This window comes from Pristis pectinata, chromosome 12 (genome assembly GCF_009764475.1).
Source record: "Pristis pectinata isolate sPriPec2 chromosome 12, sPriPec2.1.pri, whole genome shotgun sequence".
Taxonomy (NCBI): domain Eukaryota; kingdom Metazoa; phylum Chordata; class Chondrichthyes; order Rhinopristiformes; family Pristidae; genus Pristis; species Pristis pectinata.
The window spans coordinates 50380203-50403055 of record NC_067416.1 but is presented as its reverse complement, the minus strand read 5'-3'; the positions used below and the strand labels follow the sequence as shown (position 1 = coordinate 50403055).

At 53.7% G+C, this 22853-nt stretch overlaps 1 protein-coding gene across 1 annotated transcript in view; it reads right to left on the bottom strand.

Moving 5' to 3' along the window:
• Positions 1-1697: 1697 nt before the first annotated feature.
• The window catches only part of LOC127576401 (uncharacterized), an 80342-nt gene continuing 59186 nt past the window's right edge, over positions 1698-22853 (bottom strand). Inside the window, exons 9-13 of the mRNA XM_052026912.1 lie at positions 22232-22248; positions 17838-19013; positions 14825-15051; positions 3938-4137; positions 1698-3214 (exon numbers count right to left, since the gene is read on the bottom strand). Of these exons, the coding sequence (XP_051882872.1) occupies positions 2010-3214; positions 3938-4137; positions 14825-15051; positions 17838-19013; positions 22232-22248 (2825 nt within the window). The 3' untranslated portion in view covers positions 1698-2009. The remainder of the gene's footprint in view (positions 3215-3937; positions 4138-14824; positions 15052-17837; positions 19014-22231; positions 22249-22853) is intronic.

Below are 22853 nucleotides of genomic sequence, written 5' to 3'. Positions count from 1 at the left end.
CAAAGTGTACAACTGCACATTTCTCAACATTGAATCTCATCTGCCATTTCCTTGCCCACTCTCCAAAAGAGGGCAGAAGCCAGAATAAGAAAGTGGGTGGGGGGGGGAGGGGGAGGAGCACACGCATGCAGGGGTGAGTTCAGGTGAGAGGGGGAAGGTAGGAGGGTGAGGGGGGGAAGAGGTAAGAAGCTGCGAGGCGATAGATCGTAGAGACAAAGGGCTGAAGGAGGAGGAATCCGGTAGGAGAGGGCAGTGGACCATGGGATAAAGTGGGAAATAGATCGGCAGGTCATGAGAGGGGAAACAGAAGGGGGCCTCAGGAATGAGGGAAGGAAAAGAAAAAAATGAGGAGAGAGGAGGGGAGGGGGGGCGTTACCGGAAGGTAGAGAAATCAATGTTGAGGCTGTCAGGTTACAGAGATGCCCGTCTTTCTTTGATCATTGGGAATTGAGCTCAGAGCTTCATCCATCTCCGTCTTTGTTGCAACAACTAATCCGCTGAGTTGCTCCGTCGGGCTGAGTGTTGCTCCAGATTCCGGCCTCTGCAGGTCTCTCTTGCGTCTCCCTCTCGCTGGTTCGGGTCCCAGTCCCACCCCGGATCCGGGACGGGATTTGCTTCTCACCGGGCCTGCCCGCTCATGTTTTCCCCACAGTCCGCTCTGCCGACCCTTGCGTTCACAGCCCGGAGGCAGTGGCTGTGCCCCTGCTCTGGTTGGTGCCACAGGGGCGTCCAATGTCCCCTGTGGCTGCTCCCTTGTACCCAGGCCGACCCGGAGTCCTGCTCACAGCCACTCCCTGACAGACTCTCAGCTGGGCTGATTCCCTCCCCCATCCCCTGTACACAGCCCACACCCCCAACCGGGGCTGATTCCCTCCCCTGCTCCCACTCCTGGCCTGTGCTGATCCCTCTCTGGTTTCTGACCCTGTTGTACTCAGTAATACAGAGAACGTACGGCCAAAGACGGGCCACTGGAGCCGCACTGGGAACCCCCTCAGTGATGGGCCCTCAGTTTGAGGCTGAGAGAACAGTTGAAAACCCATCAGCTTCTCCTCTGGCTCCAGAAACTTGATGGAAGAGCAACGTTTGGGACAAATTCCCAAATCAGTTCCCGTCCCAACCTTCAGATTGTTGGAAAATCCAGTGCGGAAACTTCTCCGGGGACACAAGAGATTGCAGATGCTGGAAACAAACAATTTGCTGGAGGAACTCAGCAGGTCGAGCAGCATCTGTGTGTGGGGCCGAGGGGAGGAATTGTCAATGTTTGTGGTTGAAACCCTGCATCAGAACCAGTGTGAACTCGATGGTGTGTTCTTCCCCCAGAGAGCGGCCACAAGGTGGGCCCCACTGACACAGAAAGTGGTTGAGGTGAACCTGCTGTTGATCAGGCTGATACAATGACAGCGCAATGAACACAGAGGGGAGGAAGAAACAGAATATTCCCGCAGGGTGAGCTGGGAGGAGGCTGGTGTGGGGCAGGAACACCGGCAGGGGGGGGAGGTTCCAGGTTGTTCCCAGTGTAGCCCCAGCTGGGCTGAATGGCCTGTCTCTGCACTGAACATTCTCTGTATTGGAGACACATTCAGGGCTCGAGAAACAGTGTTTAGATCACAACTGGTTTATTTGGCATAGATACAGCCCAGTTATAGGGGTCACTGACACCAGCAGAGATAAGATTTCTTTATTAGTCACATGTACATCGAAACACACAGTGAAATGCATCTTTTGCGTGGACTGTTCTGGGGGCAGCCCGCAAGTGTCGCCACGCTTCTGGTGCCAACATAGCACGCCCACAACTTCCTAAGCCGTCCGTCTTTGGAATGTGGGAGGAAACCAGAGCACCCGGAGGAAACCCACGCAGTCACAGGAGAACATACAAACTCCTTACAGACAGTGGCCGGAATTGAACCCGCTTGTTCCCAATGATCTGGATTCAATCTAGGTGATGAGCAGACTCAGTAACTGCGGAATACAACTTATCAGTGGCTCAGATATTTAAACATTACACATATTTAAACATTCCCACTGGTGTGAACTCGCTGGTGTCTCTGCAGGTATAATGACTGAGTGAACCCCTTCCCGCAGTCAGAGCAGGTGAACGGCCTGTCCCCAGTGTGAACTCGCTGGTGTTTTATCAGAGCAGGTGACCGAATGAATCCCTTCCCGCACTCGGAGCAGATGAACGGCCTCTCCCCCGTGTGAACTCGCTGGTGCGTCACCAGGCTAGACGACTGAGTGAATCCCTTCCCGCACTCAGAGCAGATGAACGGCCTCTCCCCCGTGTGAACTCGCTGGTGCGTCACCAGGTCTGATGGTCGAGTGAACCCCTTCCCACACTCGGGGCAGGTGAACGGCCTCTCCCCCGTGTGAACTCGCTGGTGCGTCACCAGGTCTGATGGTCGAGTGAACCCCTTCCCACACTCGGGGCAGGTGAACGGCCTCTCCCCAGTGTGAACCCGCTGGTGGGTCAGCAGGCTGGACGACAGACTGAATTTCTTCCCGCATGTGGAGCAAATGAAAGGCCTCTCCCTGGTGTGAACTCGCTGGTGACTTCGCATGGCGGATGAATCGGTGAATCCCTTCCCGCACTCGGAGCAGGTGAACGGCCTCTCCCCAGTGTGGACCCGCTGGTGGGTCAGCAGGGAGGACGACCAATTGAACCGCTTCCCGCACTCGGGGCAGGTGAACGGCCTCTCCCCAGTGTGGACTTGCTGGTGTCTCAGCAGATGGGAAGACTCAGTGAACCCCTTCCCGCACTGCGAGCAGGTGAACGGCCGCTTGCCAGTGTGAACCCGCTGGTGTCTCAGAAAGGAGGATAACCAGTTGAACCCCTTCCCGCACTCGGGGCAAGTGAACGGCCTCTCCCCGGTGTGAACCCGCTGGTGTGTGATCAGATCACTGGATTCAGTGAAGTGCTTCCCGCAGTCAGAACACTGGGGTATGTTCATCGCTGTAGAGTGCGCACCAGTGAACAGCGGGTGAAGGTCCCTCCGCGGTCTGACGGAGGCTCCGGGACCTCGGCGGCGGATCGGAGCTGAGCGCCGGGAAGGGGGTTTAATCAACACCCCCTCTGGACCAGGGTCCGGGACCAAGGGAGCAGCTCCCCCCGGCTGGGGGAGAACCCACGCGGGCTGACACGCCGGGTCAGTCCCGGTGCCCCCCCCCCAACGCCGGGACAGTTCCGGTCCCCCCACGCCGGGACAGTCCCGGTGCCCCCCTTCCCCCCCAACGCCGGGACAGTCCCGGTGCCCCCCCCCCCAACGCCGAGACAGTCCCGGTCCCCCAACGCCAGGTCAGTCCCGGTCCCGGTCCCCCCCGCCCCGGGTCAGTCCCGGTCCCGGTCCCGGTCCCCCCCGCCCCGGGTCAGTCCCGGTCCCGGTCCCGGTCCCCCCCGCCCCGGGTCAGTCCCGGTCCCGGTCCCGGTCCCCCCCGCCCCGGGTCAGTCCCGGTCCCGGTCCCCCCCGCCCCGGGCCAGTCCCGGTCCCGGTCCCCCCCGCCCCGGGTCAGTCCCGGTCCCGGTCCCCCCCGCCTCGTGTCAGTCCCGGTCCCCCCCGCCCCGGGTCAGTCCCGGTCCCGGTCCCCTCCGCCCCGGGTCAGTCCCGGTCCCCCCCGCCCCGGGTCAGTCCCGGTCCCGGTCCCGGTCCCCCCCGCCCCGGGTCAGTCCCGGTCCCCCCCGCCCCGGGTCAGTCCCGGTCCCGGTCCCGGTCCCCTCCGCCCCGGGTCAGTCCCGGTCCCCCCCGCCCCGGGTCAGTCCCGGTCCCGGTCCCCCCCGCCCCGGGTCAGTCCCAGTCCCGGTCCCCCCCCCGCCCCGGGTCAGTCCCAGTCCCGGTCCCCCCCCCGCCCCGGGTCGGTCCCGGTCCCCCCCGCCCCGGGTCGGTCCCAGTCCCGGTCCCGTTGCCTCAGCACCGCGTCTCCCTCCGTTCCCCCCGCTTTGTCCCACCAGCCCCGGCCCAGCATGCTCCGCGCGCCTGGAGCGGCGCATGCGCCTTGCCGGGTGGGGGGGGCGGTGCCGGCGTCAGCGGGGCGGTGTCTGGGGCGCGGGGGATTGTGGGTACGCCGGCCGTCATTGGTTTCTGACCCCACCCACCCTTCCCAGAGACTGCGGACTGTCCGCAGCGGGTGGGCGGGCAGTGGCTGCACCTGACCGGGGGGGGGGGGGGGTAAGCAAACTGAGCTGAAGAGGCTCATCCTGTTAACCGTTTGGGCACTGCAGGCTCTTGCACTGTCTGGTGGTCCGGCGGGGGGAGAGAGGAGGGGGGGGAGAGAGGAGGGGGGGGAGAGAGGAGGGGGGGGAGAGAGGGGGGGGGGGGAGAGAGGGGGGGGGGGGAGAGAGGGGGGGGGAGAGAGGAGGGAGAGAGGGGTGAGGGGGAGGGAGAGAGGGGTGTGGGGGAGAGGGGAGGGAGAGAGGGGTGAGGGGGAGGGAGAGAGGGGTGGGGGGAGAGGGGGAGGGAGAGGGGGTGGGGGAGGGAGAGAGGGGTGGGGGGAGAGGGGGAGGGAGAGAGGGGTAGGGGGAGAGGGGAGGGAGAAGGGGGGGGGGAGACCGGAGGGAGAAGTGGTGGGGGGGAGAGGGGAGGGAGAATGGGTGGGGGGGAGAGGGGAGGGAGAGAGGGGAGGGAGAGAGGGGTGGGGGGAGGGGGAGGGAGAGAGGGGTGGGGGGAGGGGGAGGGAGAGTGGGGTGGGGGGAGAGGGGGAGGGAAAGAGGGGTGGGAGGGAGGGGTGGTGGGGAGAGGGGAGGGAGAGAGGGGTGGGGGGAGAGGGGTGGGAGGGAGGGGTGGTGGGGAGAGGGGAGGGAGAGAGGGGTGGGGGGAGAGGGTGAGGGAGAGAGGGGTGGGGGAGAGAGGGAGGGAGGGGTGGGGGAGAGAGGGAGGGAGGGGTGGGGGAGAGGGGGAGGGAGGGAGGGGGAGGGAGAGGGGTGGGGGGGAGGAAGAGAGGGGTGGGGGGGAGAGGGGGAGGGAGAGAGGGGTGGGGGGGAGAGAGGGAGGGGGGATCTGGGAAATGATGATTATTTAAGCGCGTTGAAGATCCGTATGTTAAGATCAGATTTCTTTATTAGTCACATGTACATCGAAACACACAGTGAAATGCATCTTTTGCGTCGAGTGTTCTGGGGGCAGCCCGCAAGTGTTGCCACGCTTCAGGCGCCAACATACCATGTCTGTTCCTGATTGTACCCCCAGATATAGACATCTGTTTATAAAACAAAATGATTCATCCAACAAGGAGATGGTAAAAAACTTCCAACTTGCTCCAGTGGCTGTTATTGCAATGCATCAAATACTTGAGGTCATGCATTCAAGGTGAGAGGGGGAAAGTTTGAAGGAGATGTGCGGGGCACGTTTTGTTTTTACACAGAAAGTGGTAGGTGCCTGGAATGGACTGCCAGGGGTGGTGGTGAAAGTCACTGTGGTGTGCCAGCAGGCTGGATGACAGACAGAATTTATTCTCACGCGTAGAGCATCTGCAGTAAGTGTCTGAGGCTGGAGGAACTTCGGCTCAGAGTTGATGAGCTGGAGTCACAGCTTCAAACGCTGCGGAGCATCAGGGAGGGAGAGAGTTAGGTAGATGCTGTGCATCAGGAGGCAGTCACCCCCCCTTCGAGCAGGTACTTCTAGGGTCCAGAAGGCAGGTAGATGGGTGACTGTCAGGGGAGAGAAAGAGAAAGGGAAAAGGAACAGGCAGGCAGTGCAGGGGACCCTGGAGGCTGTTCCCCTCAAAAAAAGGTATTCCGCTTTGGATGCTGTTGAGGGGGATGACCTACAGGGATCAAGCGGCAGTAGCCAGGTCTCTGGCACTGGGGCTGGTCCTGCTGCTCAGAAGGGAAGGGAGGAGAAGAGGAGGGCAATAGTGATAGGGGATTCGATAGTCGGGAACAGATAGGAGGTTCTGTGGACGTGAGCGAGAATCCCTGGTAGCATGTTGCCTCCCAGGTGCCAGGGTCCAGGATGTCTCTGATCAGGTCCACAGAATTCTTGAGCGGGAGGGAAAGCAGCCAGAAGTCGTGGTACATGTTGGTACTAACGACATAGGTAGGAAGGAGGATGAGGTCCTGAAAAGTGAGTTTAGGGAGCTAGGCAGAAGGCTAAAGAACAGGACCTCAAGAGTAGCAATCTCAGGATTGCTGCCAGTGCCACGTGATAGTGAAGGTTAGAATAGGAGGAGATGGCAGATGAATGCGTGGCTGAGGAGTTGGTGCAGGGGGCAAGGATTTAGATTTTTGGAGCGTTGGGATCTCTTCTGGGGAAGGTGGGACCTGTACAGAGTGGATGGGTTACACCTGAACTCGAGGGGGACCAATATCCTTGCAGGCAGGTTTGCAAGTGTGGTTCAGGAGGGTTTAAACTAGTTTGCAAGGGGGATGGGAACCAGAGGGATAGGTCAGTGGAAAAAGTGCATGGAGTAAAGACAGATCTAACATACAGAGAGGCTTTGAGGAAGGAGAAGCAGAGTATAGGGTATAAAAGTAGTAAGGTGGATGGGCTAAAGTGCATTTACTTAAATGCAAGAAGTATCAGGAGTAAGGGTGATGAACTGAGAGCTTGGATAAATACATGGAACTATGATATTGTGGCTGTTGCAGAGACTTGGCTGTCACCAGGGCAGGAATGGATACTGAATATTCCCAGATTTCAGTGTTTTAAAAGGGATGGGGGGGGGGAGAAGAGGAGGAGGGGTGGCGATACTGGTCAGGGACACTAATACAGCTGCAGAAAGGGTGGAGAATGTAGCAGGATCCTCTCTAGAGTCAGTATGGGTGGAAGTTAGGAACAAGAAAGGAGCAGTTACTCTACTGGGAGTTTTCTATAGGCCCCCTGGTAGCAGCAAGGATACTGAGGAGCAGATTGGGAGGCAGATTTTGGAAAGGTGCAGGAATAACAGGGTTGTTATCACGGGAGACTTCAACTTCCCAAATATTGATTGGCACCTGCTTAGTGCCAAAGGTTTAGATGGGGCAGAGTTTGTTAAGTGTGTCCAGGACGGATTCCTGCCACAGTATGTTGACAGGCCGACTAGAGGTAATGCCATATTAGATCTAGTATTAGGTAATGAACCGGGTCAGGTTACAGATCTCTCAGTGGGTGAGCATTTGGGGGACAGTGACCACTGCTCCATAACCTTAACATTGTCATAGACAAGGATAGGAGCAAAGAGGACAGGAAGGTATTTAATTGGGGAAGGGCAAATTACAAGGCTATAAGGCTAGGACTCGCGAGTGTAAATTGGGATGACATTTTTGAAGGGAAATGTACTATGGAGATGTGGTCAATGTTCAGGGATCTCTCGCAGGATGTTAGGGATAAGTTTGTCCCGGTGAGGCAGAGGAGGAATGGCAGGGTGCAGGAACCATGGGTGACGAGAGAGGTGGAACATCTAGTTAGGAGGAAGAAGGCAGCATACATGAGGTTTAGGGATCAGGGAGCAGATGGGGCTCATGAGGAATATGGGGTAGCAAGGAAGGAACTTAAGAAGGGGCTGAGGAGAGCAAGAAGGGGACATGAAAAGGCTTTGACGAGTAGGGTTAAGGAAAGCCCCAAGGCATTTTTCACTTGTGAAGAGCAGAAGGATGACGGGAGTAAAGGTAGGACCGATTAGGGATAAAGGTGGGAAGATGTGCCTGGAAACTGTGGCAGTGGGTGAGGTCCTCAGTGAATACTTCTCTTCCGTATTCACCAAGGAGAGGGGCCTTGATGACGCTGAGGACAGCGTTCGTAAGGTTAATGTTCTAGAGCATGTTGATATCAAGAGAGAGGATGTGTTGGAGCTGTTAGGAAATATTAGGACAGATAAGTCCCCGGGGCCTGACGGAATATTCCCCAGGCTGCTCCGTGAGGCGAGGGAGGAGATTGCTGAACCTTTGGCTAGGTTCTTTGTTGTCCACGGGAATGGTACCGGAGGACTGGAGGGTTGCAAATGTTTTCCCCTTATTCAAAAAAGGTAGTAGGGATAGTCCAGGGAATTATAGACCAGTGAGCCTTACATCTGTGGTGGGCAAGCTGTTGGAAAGGATTCTTAGAGATAGGATCTATGGGCATTTAGAGAATCATGGTCTGATCAGGGACACCCAGCATGGCTTTGTGAAGGACAGATTGTCTCACAAGCCTGATAGTGTTCTTTGAGGAGATGACCAGTCAGATTGATGAGGGTAATGCAGTAGATGTGGTCTACATGGATTTTAGTAAGGCATTTGACAAGGTTCCACATGGTAGGCTTCTTCAGAAGGTCAGAGGGCATGGGATCCAGGGTAGCTTGGCCGTGTAGATTCAGAATTGGCTTGCCTGTAGAAAGCGGAGGGTTGTGGTGGAGGGAGTGCATTCAGATTGGAGGGCTGTGACTAGTGGTGTCCCACAAGGATCGGTTCTGGGACCTCTGCTTTTTGTGATTTTTATTAATGACTTGGATGAGAGGGTAGAAGGGTGGGTTGGCAAGTTTGCAGATGACACAAAGGTTGGTGGTGTTGTGGGTAGTGTAGAGGATTGTCAAAGATTGCAGAGGGACATTGATAGGATGCAGAGCTGGGCTGAGAAGTGGCAGATGGAGTTCAATCTGGAGAAGTGTGAGGTGGTACACTTTGGAAGGACAAACTCCAAGGCAGAGTACAAAGTTAATGGCAGGATTCTGGGTAGTGTGGAGGAGCAGCGGGATCTGGGGGTCCATATCCACGGATCCCTGAAAGTTGCCTCACAGGTAGATAAGGTGGTTAAGAAAGCTTATGGGGTGTTAGCTTTCACAAGTCGTGGGATCGAGTTTAAGACCCACGAGGTAATGATGCAGCTCTATAAAACTCTGGTTGGACCACACTTAGAGTACTGTGTCCAGTTCTGGTCGCCTCATTATAGGAAGGATGTGGAAGCATTGGAAAGGGTGCAGAGGAGGTTTACCAGGATGCTGCCTGGTTTAGAGAGTATGGATTATGAGGAGAGACTAAGGGAGCTAGGGCTTTACTCTTTGGAGAGGAGGACGATGAGAGGAGACATGATAGAGGTATACAAAATATTAAGAGGAATACATAGAGTGGACAGCCAGCACCTCTTTCCCAGGGCACCAATGCTCAATACAAGAGGGCATGGCTTTAAAGTAATGGGTGGGAAGTTCAAGGGAGATATCAGAGGAAACTTTTTTACCCAGAGAGTGGTTGGGGCATGGAATGCGCTGCCTGGGGCGGTGGTGGACGCAGGTACATTGGTCAAATTCAAGAGACTGCTAGATAAGCATATGGAGGAATTTAAAAGAGGGATATGTGGAAGGAAGGGATTAGATAGTCTTAGGTGAGGTTTAAAGTTCAGCACAACATTGTGGGCCAAAGGGCCTGTATTATGCTGTACCGTTCTATGTTCTGGAGCAGATGAAAGGCCTCTCCCCGTTGCCAACTTGCTGGTGACTTTCAATGCGGACAAATCAGTGAATCCCTTGCCGCACTCCAAGCAGGTGAACAGCCTCTCCCTGGTGTGAAGTCATAGGCACGTGAATATGCAGGGAATGGAGGGATTTTATTGTCACATGTACCGAGGTACAGTGAAAAACTTTGTTTTGCATGCCGTCCATACAGATCATTTCATTACAACAGTGCATTGAGGTAGTACAAGGGAAAAGCAATAACAGAATGCAGAATGTAGCCTAACAGGGGTATGGGTAATGTTCAGGCAGAAGAGATTTAGTTTAATTTGCATCATGTTTGGAACAGACATCATGAGCTGAAAGGCATGTTGCTGTGCTGTGCTGTTCCATGTTCTATGTAGAGATCAGATATCTTTATTAGTCAAATGTACATCAAAACAGTGAAATGCATCTTTTGCATGGAGTGTTCTGGGGGGGGCAGCCCGCAAGTGTCGCCGCGCTTCCGGCGCCAACATAGCACGCCCACAACTTCCCAACCCGTACGTCTTTGCGATGTGGGAGGAAACCGGAGCACCCGGAGGAAACCCACGCAGGCACACGGGGAGAACGTACGAACTCCTTACAGACAGCGGCGGGAATCGAACCCGGGTCTCTGGCGCTGTAAAGCGTTACGCTAACCGCTACACCACCGTGACTCACTTGGCACATTCCTCACTCCCGTAAACAGAACACCTGGTTTCCATTTGTCCCCTTCATTCCCACCTCACCTGTTTTGTAATTTACTGTCATTTTTCCCATCTCCTTTTCACTGTATTTATCCCCAACCTAACCCCCTCTCTCATTGTCTCATTTTTGATTCTATTTTCTCTCTTGTCTTTCCCTCTGAAAAGCAACATCTCTCTTTATTTCCCTGCTCCTCCTCTCCTCCTGCTTCCTCTCCCGTTTCGGCTCTCTGCCGTGTTCCGGGACGTCCTCCTGAGGCGCGGGTGCCCCACTCCGGCTTCCTCGCCGACGTTCAGCTGTGACACCTGCTCCCTGAAGACCCTTGGCAGAGGCGGCCTCCTGCAGAGGGCGAGTTGTTGTCGGGATGTCCCAGCACTGAGAATGTGACTGTTATGCCCCATCAATAAGTAATACCCCAACTGCGATGGTTGCTGTTGCAATGAATATGAATTGTTTTTATTCCACGTTATGTGACAGCTTCATGTAACTCCCAACGATTGTCAGCTGTTGGTGTCATGCAATATCAATGCCAGCTGTTGTTGCAGTGCCTCATTGATGTTGTCGGGCCCTGTCAAGGTGAGTTGTTGTTCTGTGGTTCGACAAGCGTCAGTTGTTGTTGTAGTGTCCTTTCAGTGCAGATGTTGTTGTAAGTTCACATCAATGCCAGTTATTGTTGTAGAACCCCATCATTGTGGGTTTGTTCTTGTTTTAATGTAATATTCTATAACTGAGTTGTTGTATCGCCTATCGCGTGCCAGTGTGTTCTTGTAATGCGCTATAAATGCTCTTGCTGTATTGCCTTTTCAGTTCTAATTGTTGTTGCAGAGTCCATCTCATACCCTGTAGTTGTGGTAATGCTCTGCCAGCGTCAGTTGTTGTCGTGCTGCTCTGCCAGCGTCAGTTGTTGTCGTGCTGCTCTGCCAGCGTCAGTTGTTGTCGTGCTGCTCTGCCAGCGTCAGTTGTTGTCGTGCTGCTCTGCCAGCGTCAGTTGTTGTCGTGCTGCTCTGCCAGCGTCAGTTGTTGTCGTGCTGCTCTGCCAGCGCCAGTTGTTGTCGTGCTGCTCTGCCAGTGCCGGTTGTTGTCGTGCTGCTCTGCCAGAGTCGGTTGTTGTCGTGCTGCTCTGCCAGCGTCAGTTGTTGTCGTGCTGCTCTGCCAGCGTCGGTTGTTGTCGTGCTGCTCTGCCAGAGTCGGTTGTTGTTGTGCTGCTCTGCCAGCGTCAGTTGTTGTCGTGCTGCTCTGCCAGAGTCAGTTGTTGTCGTGCTGCTCTGCCAGCGTCAGTTGTTGTCGTGCTGCTCTGCCAGAGTCAGTTGTTGTCGTGCTGCTCTGCCAGCGTCAGTTGTTGTCGTGCTGCTCTGCCAGTGCCGGTTGTTGTCGTGCTGCTCTGCCAGCGTCAGTTGTTGTCGTGCTGCTCTGCCAGCGTCAGTTGTTGTCGTGCTGCTCTGCCAGAGTCGGTTGTTGTCGTGCTGCTCTGCCAGAGTCGGTTGTTGTTGTGCTGCTCTGCCAGTGCCGGTTGTTGTTGTGCTGCTCTGCCAGTGCCAGTTGTTGTTGCACTGCCCGATAAAGACACCCTCACTGCAAGGACAACAGGAGTTGTGGATATCTTCCGCAGCAGTGAGGTTTGTTGTTGTAATGCCCTGTGGACGTGAGTTGTTGTTCTAATGCCCTGCTGACGTGAGTTGTTGTAATGCCCTGTGGACGTGACTGTGGTGGGGCTGCCCTTCGTGTAGCTTGTTGTTGCAATGGCCCTTCAATGCCAGTTGATGTTGTAGTGACCTGTCACTGTGAATGCTGTGCTCATGCTTCATAAAGACGAGTTGTTGGGCTGATGTGAGGCAGATGCAAATGTTTTTAAAAGCATTATAAGCAAAGCGACAAGGCAAGAATTTTTATAAAGCTCTGTCAATGCAAGATTGATACAGCCATCAAAGCCCACCGTTGCTGTCAAGTAGAAACTGTGCTGATTGTGGCTGTAATACACAAGGAAATCATCAGGCCAAGATGGTGTCCCTGGCCGAATGCTCAGATCTTGTGCTGATCAGCTGGGGGGGGGGGGGGGGTGGTATTTGCAGACATATTTAACCTCTCCCTGCTTCAATCTCAGGTTCCCACCTGTTTTAAGAAGACCACTATCATCCCGGTACCAAAGAAAAGCAAGGTAACATGCCTCAATGACTACCAACCAGTGGCTCTGACATCCACCAGCATGAAGTGCTTTGAGAGGCTGGTCATGGCACGTATCAACTCCAGCCTCCCAGACAACCTCGACCTACTGCAATTCGCCTATTGCTGAAACAGGTCTACAGCGGATGCCATCTCCCTGGCCCGACACTTAGCTCTGGAGCATCTGGACAGTAAAGACACCTACGTTAGACTTTTGTTTATTTAATACAGCTCAGCCTTCAGTACAATAATCCCAAGCAAACTCGTCACCAAACTCCAAGATCTGGGACTCAACACCTCCCTCTGTAACTGGTTCCTTGACTTTCTGACCAACAGACCGCAATCAGTGAGGATAGGCAGCAATACCTCCGGCACGATTATTCTCAACACTGGTGCCCCACAAGGCTGTGTCATCAGCCCTCTACTCTACTCCCCATACACTCATGACTGTGTGGCGAGATTCTGCTCTAACTCCATCTACAAGTTTGCAGATGATACCACCAGAGTGGGCTGTATCTCAAATAACAATGAGTTGGAGTACAGGAAGGAGATAGAGAGCTCAGTGGAATGGTGTCGTGACAACAATCTTTCCCTCAATGTCAACAAAACGAAAGAGCTGGTCATTGACTTCAGGAAAGGGGGTGGTGTACATGCACCTGACTACATCAGTGGTGCTGAGGTCAAGAGAGTTGAGAGCTTCAAGTTCCTCGGAGTGAACATCACCAATAGCCTGTCCTGGTCAAATCATGTAGATGCCACAGCCAAGAAAGCTCATCAGCGCCTCTACTTCCTCAGGAAGCTAAAGAAATTCGGTATGTCCCCTTTGACACTCTCCAACTTTTATCAATGCACCATAGAAAGCATTCTATCTGGATGCATCCCAGCTTGGTACAGCAACTGCTCTGCCCAGGATCGCAAGAAACTGCAGAGAGTTGTGGACACAGCCCAGTGCGTCACAGAAACCAGCCTCCCCTCCATGGACTCTGTCTTTACCTCTCGCTGCCTTGGTGCAGCAGCCAGCGTAATCAAAAACCCCACCCACCCGGGTCATTCTCCCTTCTCTCCTCTTGCATCAGGCAGAAGATACAGGAGCCTGAGGGCACGTACCACCAGGCTCAAGCACAGCTTCTACCCCACTGTGATAAGACTATTGAACGGTTCCCTTATACGATGAGATGGACTCTTGACCTCACGATCTACCTTGTTGTGACCTTGCACCTTATTGCTCTGCACTTTCTCTGTAGCTGTGACACTTTACTCTGTACTGTTATTGTTTTTACCTGTACTACCTCAATGCACTCTGTACTAACTCAATGTAACTGCACTGTGTAATGAATTGACCTGTACGATCGGTATGCAAGACAAGTTTTTCACTGTACCTCAGTACAAGTGTCAGTAATAAACCAGTACCCCAGCATTGCCAGTTGCTGTAGTCCAAGCAAGCTGAGTTGTTGTTGTAATTCCCCAACAGTGGCACTTGATACCACGATGTCCTTCTCAGTGTGAGTTGTTGTTGTTGTTGTTGTAATGTCCAGCCAGTGTGAGCTGTTGTTGTAATGTCCAGCCAGTGAGTTGTTATAGCGTCCAGCCAGTGAGCTGTTGTTGTAATGTCCAGCCAGTGTGAGCTGTTGTTGTAATGTCCAGCCAGTGAGTTGTTGTTGTTATACCGTCCAGCCAGTGTGAGCTGTTGTTGTTATACCGTCCAGCCAGTGTGAGCTGTTGTTGTTATACCGTCCAGCCAGTGTGAGCTGTTGTTGTTATACCATCCAGCCAGTGTGAGCTGTTGTTGTTATACCGTCCAGCCAGTGTGAGTTGTTGTTATACCGTCCAGCCAGTGTGAGTTGTTGTTATACCGTCCAGCCAGTGAGTTGTTGTTGTAATGTCCAGCCAGTGTGAGTTGTTGTTGTAATGTCCAGCCAGTGTGAGTTGTTGTTGTTATACCATCCAGCCAGTGTGAGTTGTTGTTATACCGTCCAGCCAGTGTGAGTTGTTGTTATACCATCCAGCCAGTGTGAGTTGATGTTATACCGTCCAGCCAGTGAGTTGTTGTTATACCGTCCAGCCAGTGTGAGTTGTTGTTATACCATCCAGCCAGTGTGAGTTGATGTTATACCGTCCAGCCAGTGAGTTGTTGTTATACCGTCCAGCCAGTGTGAGTTGTATTGTGCCTGACCAGTGTCAGTTGCCGTTGTAACACTGGGAAATGTGAGCTGTTGTTAGAATGCATGACTGGTGCAGGTTGGACATAATTTCCCTTTCACAAATCCAGACAATCCTGTAGGCATTGACCGCACGGACATCCACTGTTTATTTCCCCAGTTTTGGGGAATCAAGAACTAGAGGACATGGGTTTAGAGTGAGGGGAGAGAGATTTAATAGGAGCCTGAAGGGCAGCTTTTTCACCCAGAGGGTGGTCAGTACATGGAATGAACAGACAAAGTGGTTGAGGCAGGTACATTAATAACACTTAAAAGGCATTCGGACAAGTACATGGATAGGAAGAGCCAAATAGGACTAGTTTAAATGGGAATCTTGGTCAGCGTGGACCAGTTGGTCCGAAGGACGGGTTTCTGTGCTGCATGTCTCTATGACTCACACTGTCCCTCATTACATTCCATCTGCCATGTCCTTGCTCACACACCCAGCACCTCGACATCCACCCTGAAGCCTCCCCGCCTCCTCCTCACAACTGCAGCTCCCGTCCAGCTTTGTATCATCAGCAGACCCGGCTGCATTGTACTTGGTCCCCTCATTCCCAATCCGCTGGATCACCGGCCACGATCCCTGTAACGATCCCACGTCACAGCCTCCTGATCCAAGGATGACCTGCTCCATTTTCTACCCATTAATCAATCCATAATCCACGCCAATACATCACCCCTAATCCTTGGACTGTTTGAGAATCTCTTCTGTGGCACCTTTTGAAAGTTCTTCTGAAATGCCCAAACAGCTATTGGTTTCCCCCTTAGCTCTTCAGCTTGTGAAACCTCGTTGAATTCCAACGGGTTCGTTGGACGTCATTTCTCACTCAAGAATCCAGACAATGCTGTAAACATTGTACGAGTGCCTTGTGGCAAATTGCCCACCGCTGATTTGAGGCTTTTTAACTCTCCCTCCTCTCTTACACAGTGGCGTTACTTTTGTTATTCATTATTCTGTGGGAACCATTCTGGACTCTTTGGAATTTTTTGAACTGCCCCATCATTGCCACTTGTTAAAATGCCCTGTCAACACATGTGGTTTAGTGTTCTGGTTGTTTCCAGTGTGGCATCAAATGATGCCATTAGCACCTTTCCCATTACATTGGGATATAGGGCATCAGGTTTGCCACTCAAACCCACAAATTTCCCTTCTGCCGAACAGTTAAAGACCCATAAAAACCCAGTTGGTCGGAGGAATTGGGAATGTCTTGGACAGGGCACCCATCCGCCCTCAAACCTTCAAATTGTTGTAGATCCAGTGGGGTGTTCAGGAGAAACTTCTTTCCCCCAGAGAGTGGCCACAATGTGGACCCAACTCCCTCAGACAGTGGTTGAGGTGAACAGCACGGATGCCTGGAAGTTGAAGTTCAATGAGCATAGAGGGGAGAAAGAAACAGAAGAATATCCCCGCAGGGTGAGCTGGGAGGGGGCTGGTGTGGGGCAGGAACACCGGCAAGAGGGGAGGTCCCAGGTTGTTCCCGGTGTAGCCCCAGCTGGGCTGAATGGCCTGTCTTTGCACCGAACATTCTCTGTAATGGGGAGACATTTAAGGGCTCGAGAACCAAGCGTGTTTCAAACACAATTGCTTTATTTGTCATAGATCCAGAATATTAAACACCAGCCCAGTTATAAGGGTCACCAACATCAGCAGAACAAACCCCAGCGCTCCCCAATGCCCAGGGTTCAGTCCAACTGGAGAATCCAACGTCTCGCTGCTCTCAGGTGGCGATGAGGCGGCGTACAGGAGTGAGGTAGATCGGCTGGTTGAGTGGTGTCGCAACAACGACCTCGCACTCAATGTCAGCAAGACCGAGGAATTGATTGTGGACTTCAGGAAGGGGAAGTCGGGAGAACACACACCAGTCTTCATTGAGGGGTCAGCGGTGGAGAGGGTGAGCAGCTTCAAGTTCCTGGGTGTCAACATCTCAGAGGATCTATCTTGGGCCCAACACATAGATGCAATCACAAAGAAGGCACTCCTACTTCATTGGGAGTTTGAGGAGATTTGGGATGTCACCAAAGACTCTTGCAAATTTCTACAGATGTACAGTGGAGAGCATTTTGACTGGTTGCATCTCATTCTCAACACTCAAAAGACTAAAGGATTTCAGGAAGTCAAGGAAGATAGATCTTGGTCCAATGTTCATTGGTGGCGAAGCCGTGGAGAGAGTCTCCAGTTTTAAATTCCTGGGGGCATACATCACCGAGGACTTTTCCTGGGCAATACACACCTCAGCTGTCATTAGGAAGGCACAGCAATGCCTCTATTTTTTGAGGAAATTGAGGAGAGCCAGACTGTCTCAGAACATCCTGGTGAACTTCTACCGGTGTGCGGTGGAGAGCATCCTGACATACAGCATTACTGCTTGGTATGCCAGCTGCACTAGGAAGGAGCAAAAGGCTCTGCAAAAGGTCATCAAGACGGGCCAAAACACCATTGGGACTCAGTTACCAGCGATGGAGGACATCTATCAGGCTCTATGTCGGAGCAGGGCTTTAAACATCATTCGAGAACCAGCTCACCCTGCTCACTACCTTTTTAAACTACTCCCCTCTGGTAGGCGATACAGGACAATACATGCACACACTACAAGACTGAAACAGCTTTTTTCCCCAAAGCTGTTAAATTGTTGAACGTGGACTGACACCTCCTATACATACATACATACACATTCTATGTCTTCCCCCCCCCCCTTTACTGGCTGGACTCATCATGGTGTTATTTAATATATTGATATTGATATGCTGCTCATTATCATGGTTCATTTGCACACTGCCTTCTTATACTTTTTATACTTTATATTTGTGTAAGTATGTTTGTTTTATTTTATAGTTATAATTGCTCTTATCAATTTACTGTTTTGGTTTTTATTAGGCAAGGGAGTGCCATCGTAATCTCGTTGTGTTGTTGTTGCAACAGTACAATGACAAATCAAGAAATAATAATAATCACCGCCTGGTACGGAGGCTCCAATGTGCAGGATCAAAAGCGGCTGCAGAGGGCTGTAGACTCAGCCAGCTCCATCACGGGCACAACCCTCCCCCGCCATCGAGGACATCTTCAAGAGGTGGTGCCTCGAAGGCGGCATCCATCATTAAGGACCCTCACCACCCGGGACATGCCCTCTTCACGTTACTACCATCGGGGAGGAGGTACCGGAGCCTGAAGACCCGCACTCAACAGCGTTTCAGGAACAGCGTCTACCCCTCCGCCATCAGATTTCTGCACGGTTCATGAACACTACCTCGTTATTTCCTCTTTTGCGATATTTATTTTTGTAGCATTGTAATTTTTGTCTTTACGTCTTTTACTGTACTGCTGCCACAAAACAACAAATTTCACAACATACATCAGTGATAATAAACCTGGTTCAAATGCAGTGGCCTGAGGATTTAAATATCCCACATCTGGCAGATTTAAACTTTCTCTCTCTTGTGAGCTCGCTCGTGTCTCAGCAGGTTGGACGAGCAACTGAATCCCTTCCCACACTCAGTGCAAATGAACGGCCTCTCCCCAGTGTGAACTCGCTGGTGCGTCAGCAGGCTGGACGATTCAGTGAACTCCTTCCCACAGTCAGAACAGGTGAACAGCCTCTGCCGGGTGTGAACCCGCTGGTGTCTCGTCAGTTTAGCCGACTCAGCGAATCCCTTCCCGCACTCGGGGCAGGTGAACGGCCTCTCGCCGGTGTGAACCCGCTGGTGTGTCAGCAGTTGGGACGAACAGTGGAATCCCTTCCCGCACTCGGAGCAGGTGAACGGCCACTCCCCGGTGTGGATTCGTTTGTGCGTCACCAGTTCAGATGACCGAGAGAATCCCTTTCCGCACTTGGAGCAGGTAAGTGGCTTCTTCCTGCTGTGAACCCGCTGGTGTCTGGTGAGATTAGCTGACTCAGTGAATCCCTTCCCGCACTGGGAGCAGATGAACGGCCTCTCCCCGGTGTGAACCCGCTGGTGTCTAATCAGGTTAGCCGACCCAGCGAACTCCTTCCCGCACTCGGAGCAGGTGAATGGCTTCTCCCTGGTGTGGACCTGCTGGTGCCGGGTCAGGTTAACCGACTCGGCGAACCCCTTCCCGCACTCCATGCAGGTGAACGGCCTCTCCCCGGTGTGAACCCGCTGGTGCGTCAGCAAGGAAGACGACTGACTGAACCCCTTCCCGCACTCCAAGCAGATGAAGGGCTTCTCCCCGGTGTGAACCCGCTGGTGCGTCAGCAGGTTGGAGGACTGGTTGAATCCCTTCCCGCACTCGGAGCAGATGAACGGCGTCTCTCCAGTGTGAACTCGCTGGTGTTTAATCAGATCGCCGGATCGTCTAAAGTCTTTCCCGCAGCCCGCACACCGAAATGGGCTCATTGTTCCGGAGATGAGAGTGTTTTGAACAGGAGAGTCAATCAATGAACTCTGTCCCAGTCCCACAGCGAGGAAAGTCCCTCTAATGGAAGTCCTGGGGACACGGCGGCGGATGGGAGGGCTGAACCCCGGCCGTGATTTCGGTGGGGTCCCGGGACGGCTCGGTGAAGCAGCCCCGGCGCACCACCGCCACTGTCGGGGGGAGGGGGGCTCCTGCCGGACCAGTCGGTCCCGCGATGCACAGCGGGCCTGGCAGGGTCACGCAGGCGCGTCGGTGGGACGGGGGAGGGAGGGGGGAGGGTGGGGGGGGAGGCAGGTCACTTTCTGGAGCGCGGGGATTGTGGGTAAGCAGGCGGCCATTGCTCCCTCGCCACCCCGCAGGCCGGACCTGCAAGCTCAGGCCGCCCTGACACGGCTGAGATCCCGATCTTGTAGCTAACGGTTAGATTTGGGACTGAGACCGGAAGAAAAAAAGGGACTGATTTAAATCCCCGTTAAATAAAAACCTTTGTGGATTCTGTGAACTGTGGCTTAATATGGTCAATTTATGCAAGCCCAGTTAATCATTTTTGTATGTAAGGTTGACAGTTTTTTTTAAGGAGCCGAGTTTTGTAGTCTTGTAGTGTGTGCATGTATTGTCCTGTATCGCCTACCAGAGGGGAGTAGTTTAAAAAGGTAGTGAGCAGGGTGAGCTGGTTCTCGAATGATGTTTAAAGCCCTGCTCCGACATAGAGCCTGATAGATGTCCTCCATCGCTGGTAACTGAGTCCCAATGGTGTTTTGGCCCGTCTTGATGACCTTTTGCAGAGCCTTTTGCTCCTTCCTAGTGCAGCTGGCATACCAAGCAGTAATGCTGTATGTCAGGATGCTCTCCACCGCACACCGGTAGAAGTTCACCAGGATGTTCTGAGACAGTCTGGCTCTCCTCAATTTCCTCAAAAAATAGAGGCGTTGCTGTGCCTTCCTAATGACAGCTGAGGTGTGTATTGCCCAGGAAAAGTCCTCGGTGATGTATGCCCCCAGGAATTTAAAACTGGAGACTCTCTCCACGGCTTCGCCACCAATGAACATTGGACCAAGATCTATCTTCCTTGACCGTGGCCGAACGGTCCCAAGCTGTTAAATTGCTTATTTCTGTCTCCGGTGTGAACCCCGCGCTCTGGAAATCTGATCTCTCGCCGCAGTCTCAACGACTTGCGAGTCGCCCCAGAAGACGCTGAACATTTCGGGACCGTCACGGTGCGGCGACTGCGGTATTTCTGCAAGTTGCATCACTTCTTGCTCTCCCATGATTTGTACATCAAGCGCTCACCAGGGTCTGGAGGACAGACGACCGGCTCCGGATCTGGCCACCTCCGTTAACTGGCTTGGTCCGCAAACTGGAGGGGGGGGGGGGGGGACAGAACATTCTTGGCCGTTGGATTAATGGCCGTCCTCCGACCCACAATCCCCAGCATTCCAGAAACCGCCCAACCAACAACGACCCCTCCAGCACTCAGGCGTCCCTCCGGGTTATCCACCAGGCAATCCCAGTGAGGCCGCGCATCACACCGATTCTCTCCCCTGCACCGTGCCGGGGATTGGGGAGGGAGTCCACCGATTTACCGTCCTGTTCCAAGCACTCTAGATTCTACAGCAATAAACTCCTTACAGTGGAAATACTTTAAACGCTCCAGTGATCTGACAGAACACCAGTGAGGCGAACGGCTTCCCACCTGCTCCGATTGTGGGAAGGGATTCACTTGGTCATTCGAGGTTGTGTCATACCAACGAGTTCTCACCTGCTCCAGGGGTGGGACGGGTTTTACTTAGGCATCCAAGCTGCTGCAACACCAGTGAATTCACACTGGGGAGAGAAGGAGAGGCCAACGATGCCGATGTAGAATATTCAAGCGTCACAGCCACGGAGAAGCGAGGAGTCCATTGGTTTCTGTAGTGACTGCTGTTGTCAATCACACACAGGATGATTGGGCACAAGTGGGGATTCGTTTCTGCTGATGTTAAGAAGCGTTACAACAAATTAATTCTGTGTGAAACACCGCGCCTTGAGCCTCTAATGTCTCCCCAATACAGAGAATGTACGGCGCAAAGACAGGCCATTCAGCCCAGCTGGGACCACACTGGAATCCGCTCCCCCTCTCTGCTCCCTCCCCTCCCCTAGTGTTTCTGCTCCACACCAGCCTCCTCCCGGCTAAGCTTGCTGGAATATTCCTGTTTCTTTCTGTACTTTTGAAGTTTTGTGTCCACGCAGCGAATCACTCGTCTTCTGACTCGCCAAAGCCGTCCACCATTTGCAAGGCACTGCACACAAAACGCTGGAGGAACACGGCGGGTCAGGCAGCATCTATGCCCGGGGGAGGGGAGGGGAGAGGGGAGGGGAGGGGAGAGTCGAGGGGAGGGGAGAGTCGAGGGGAGGGGAGAGGGGAGGGGAGAGTCGAGGGGAGGGGAGGGGAGGGGAGAGTCGAGGGGAGGGGAGGGGAGAGTCGAGGGGAGGGGAGGGGAGGGGAGAGTCGAGGGGAGGGGAGGGGAGAGTCGAGGGGAGGGGAGAGTCGAGGGGAGGGGAGGGGAGAGTCGAGGAGAGGGGAGAGTCGAGGGGAGGGGAGGGGAGAGTCGAGGGGAGGGGAGGGGAGAGTCGAGGGGAGGGGAGGGGAGGGGAGAGGAGAGTCGAGGGGAGGGGAGGGGAGAGTCGAGGGGAGGGGAGAGTCGAGGGGAGGGGAGGGGAGAGTCGAGGGGAGGGGAGGGGAGAGGAGAGTCAAAGTCCGTCATCTGGACTGAAAGATAGAGGGGAAAGAGCCAGTATAAGAAAAAAGGTGGGAGGGCAGGGGTGAAGCAAGAGCTGGCAGGCGATAGGTGGGGTCCGGGCGAGGGGAGGGGGTGATAGGCAGATGGCGGAGGGGAGGGTGGGGATGCTGTTCGAAGCTGGGAGGTGATGGGTGGAAGTGACAAAGGGCTAAGGGTGATGGAATCCGATAGGAGAGGGGGGAGGGTGAGTGGCGGGAGGAGTGTGCAGGCGATGGACACTGACAGGGTAGGGAAAGTGGAGACGTGGTGCCGGATCTTCGCACAAAAACGTTGGCGGAACTCAGCGGGCCGGGCAGAGTCTTGTGCTTCACACAGAACCCTGGCAGAGAGGCACAAGCCAGGAGTGTGATGGACTATCCTCCACGTGTCTGGATGAGCGTAGCTCTAACCCTCTCGAAGCTCAATGCAATCCACGACCAAATGGCCCGCTGGCTTGGCACCCCATCCACGACCTTAAACGTTCATCCCCTTCACCGCCAGCAGAACACAGCCACAGTATATATGTACTATTTACAAAACACGCTGCAGTGACTTGTCTTGACACCGGGAAGAATAAAGGCAAAAGACACTTGAAGACATCAACTGCAGGTTCCCCACCAAGATGCATACAATCATGATTTGGAAATCCTTGACCTTCAGTGAGTCTAAATGCTAGAACTCCCTACCCTGAAAAGGCTGTCACCTGAAGAATGAGAATCACAATCAGGTTATATTATCACTGTTTTACATAAGATAAGGTTTCTTTATTAGTCGCATGTACATCGAAACACACAGTGAAATGCGTCTTTTGCGTAGAGAGTTCTGGGGGCAGCCCGCAAGTGTCGCCACGCTTCCGGCGCCATCATAGCATGTCCACAACTTCCCAACCCGTACGTCTTTGGAATGTGGGAGGAAACCGGAGCATCCGGGGAAAAGCCACGCGGACACATGAGGAGAACGAACAAACTCCTGGCAGACAGCGGCCGGAATTGAACCCGGGTCGCTGGCGCTGTAACAGCGTCACGCCAACCGCTGCACCACCGTGCCTGCCCCAGGCACGTGAAATTTGTTGTTTTGCGGCAGCAGTACAATGCAAAGATGTAAAAAAAACTATAAAATACAAAATAAATAAATATTGCCAACAAAAAGGAACAATGAAGTAGTGTTCATGGACCGTTCCGAAATCTGATGACGGAGGGGAAGAAGCTGTTCCTGGATCATTGAGGTTGAGTCTTCAGGCTCCTGTACCTCCTCCCCGATGGTAGTAACGTGAAGAGGGCATGTCCCGGATGGTGAGGGTCCTTAGTG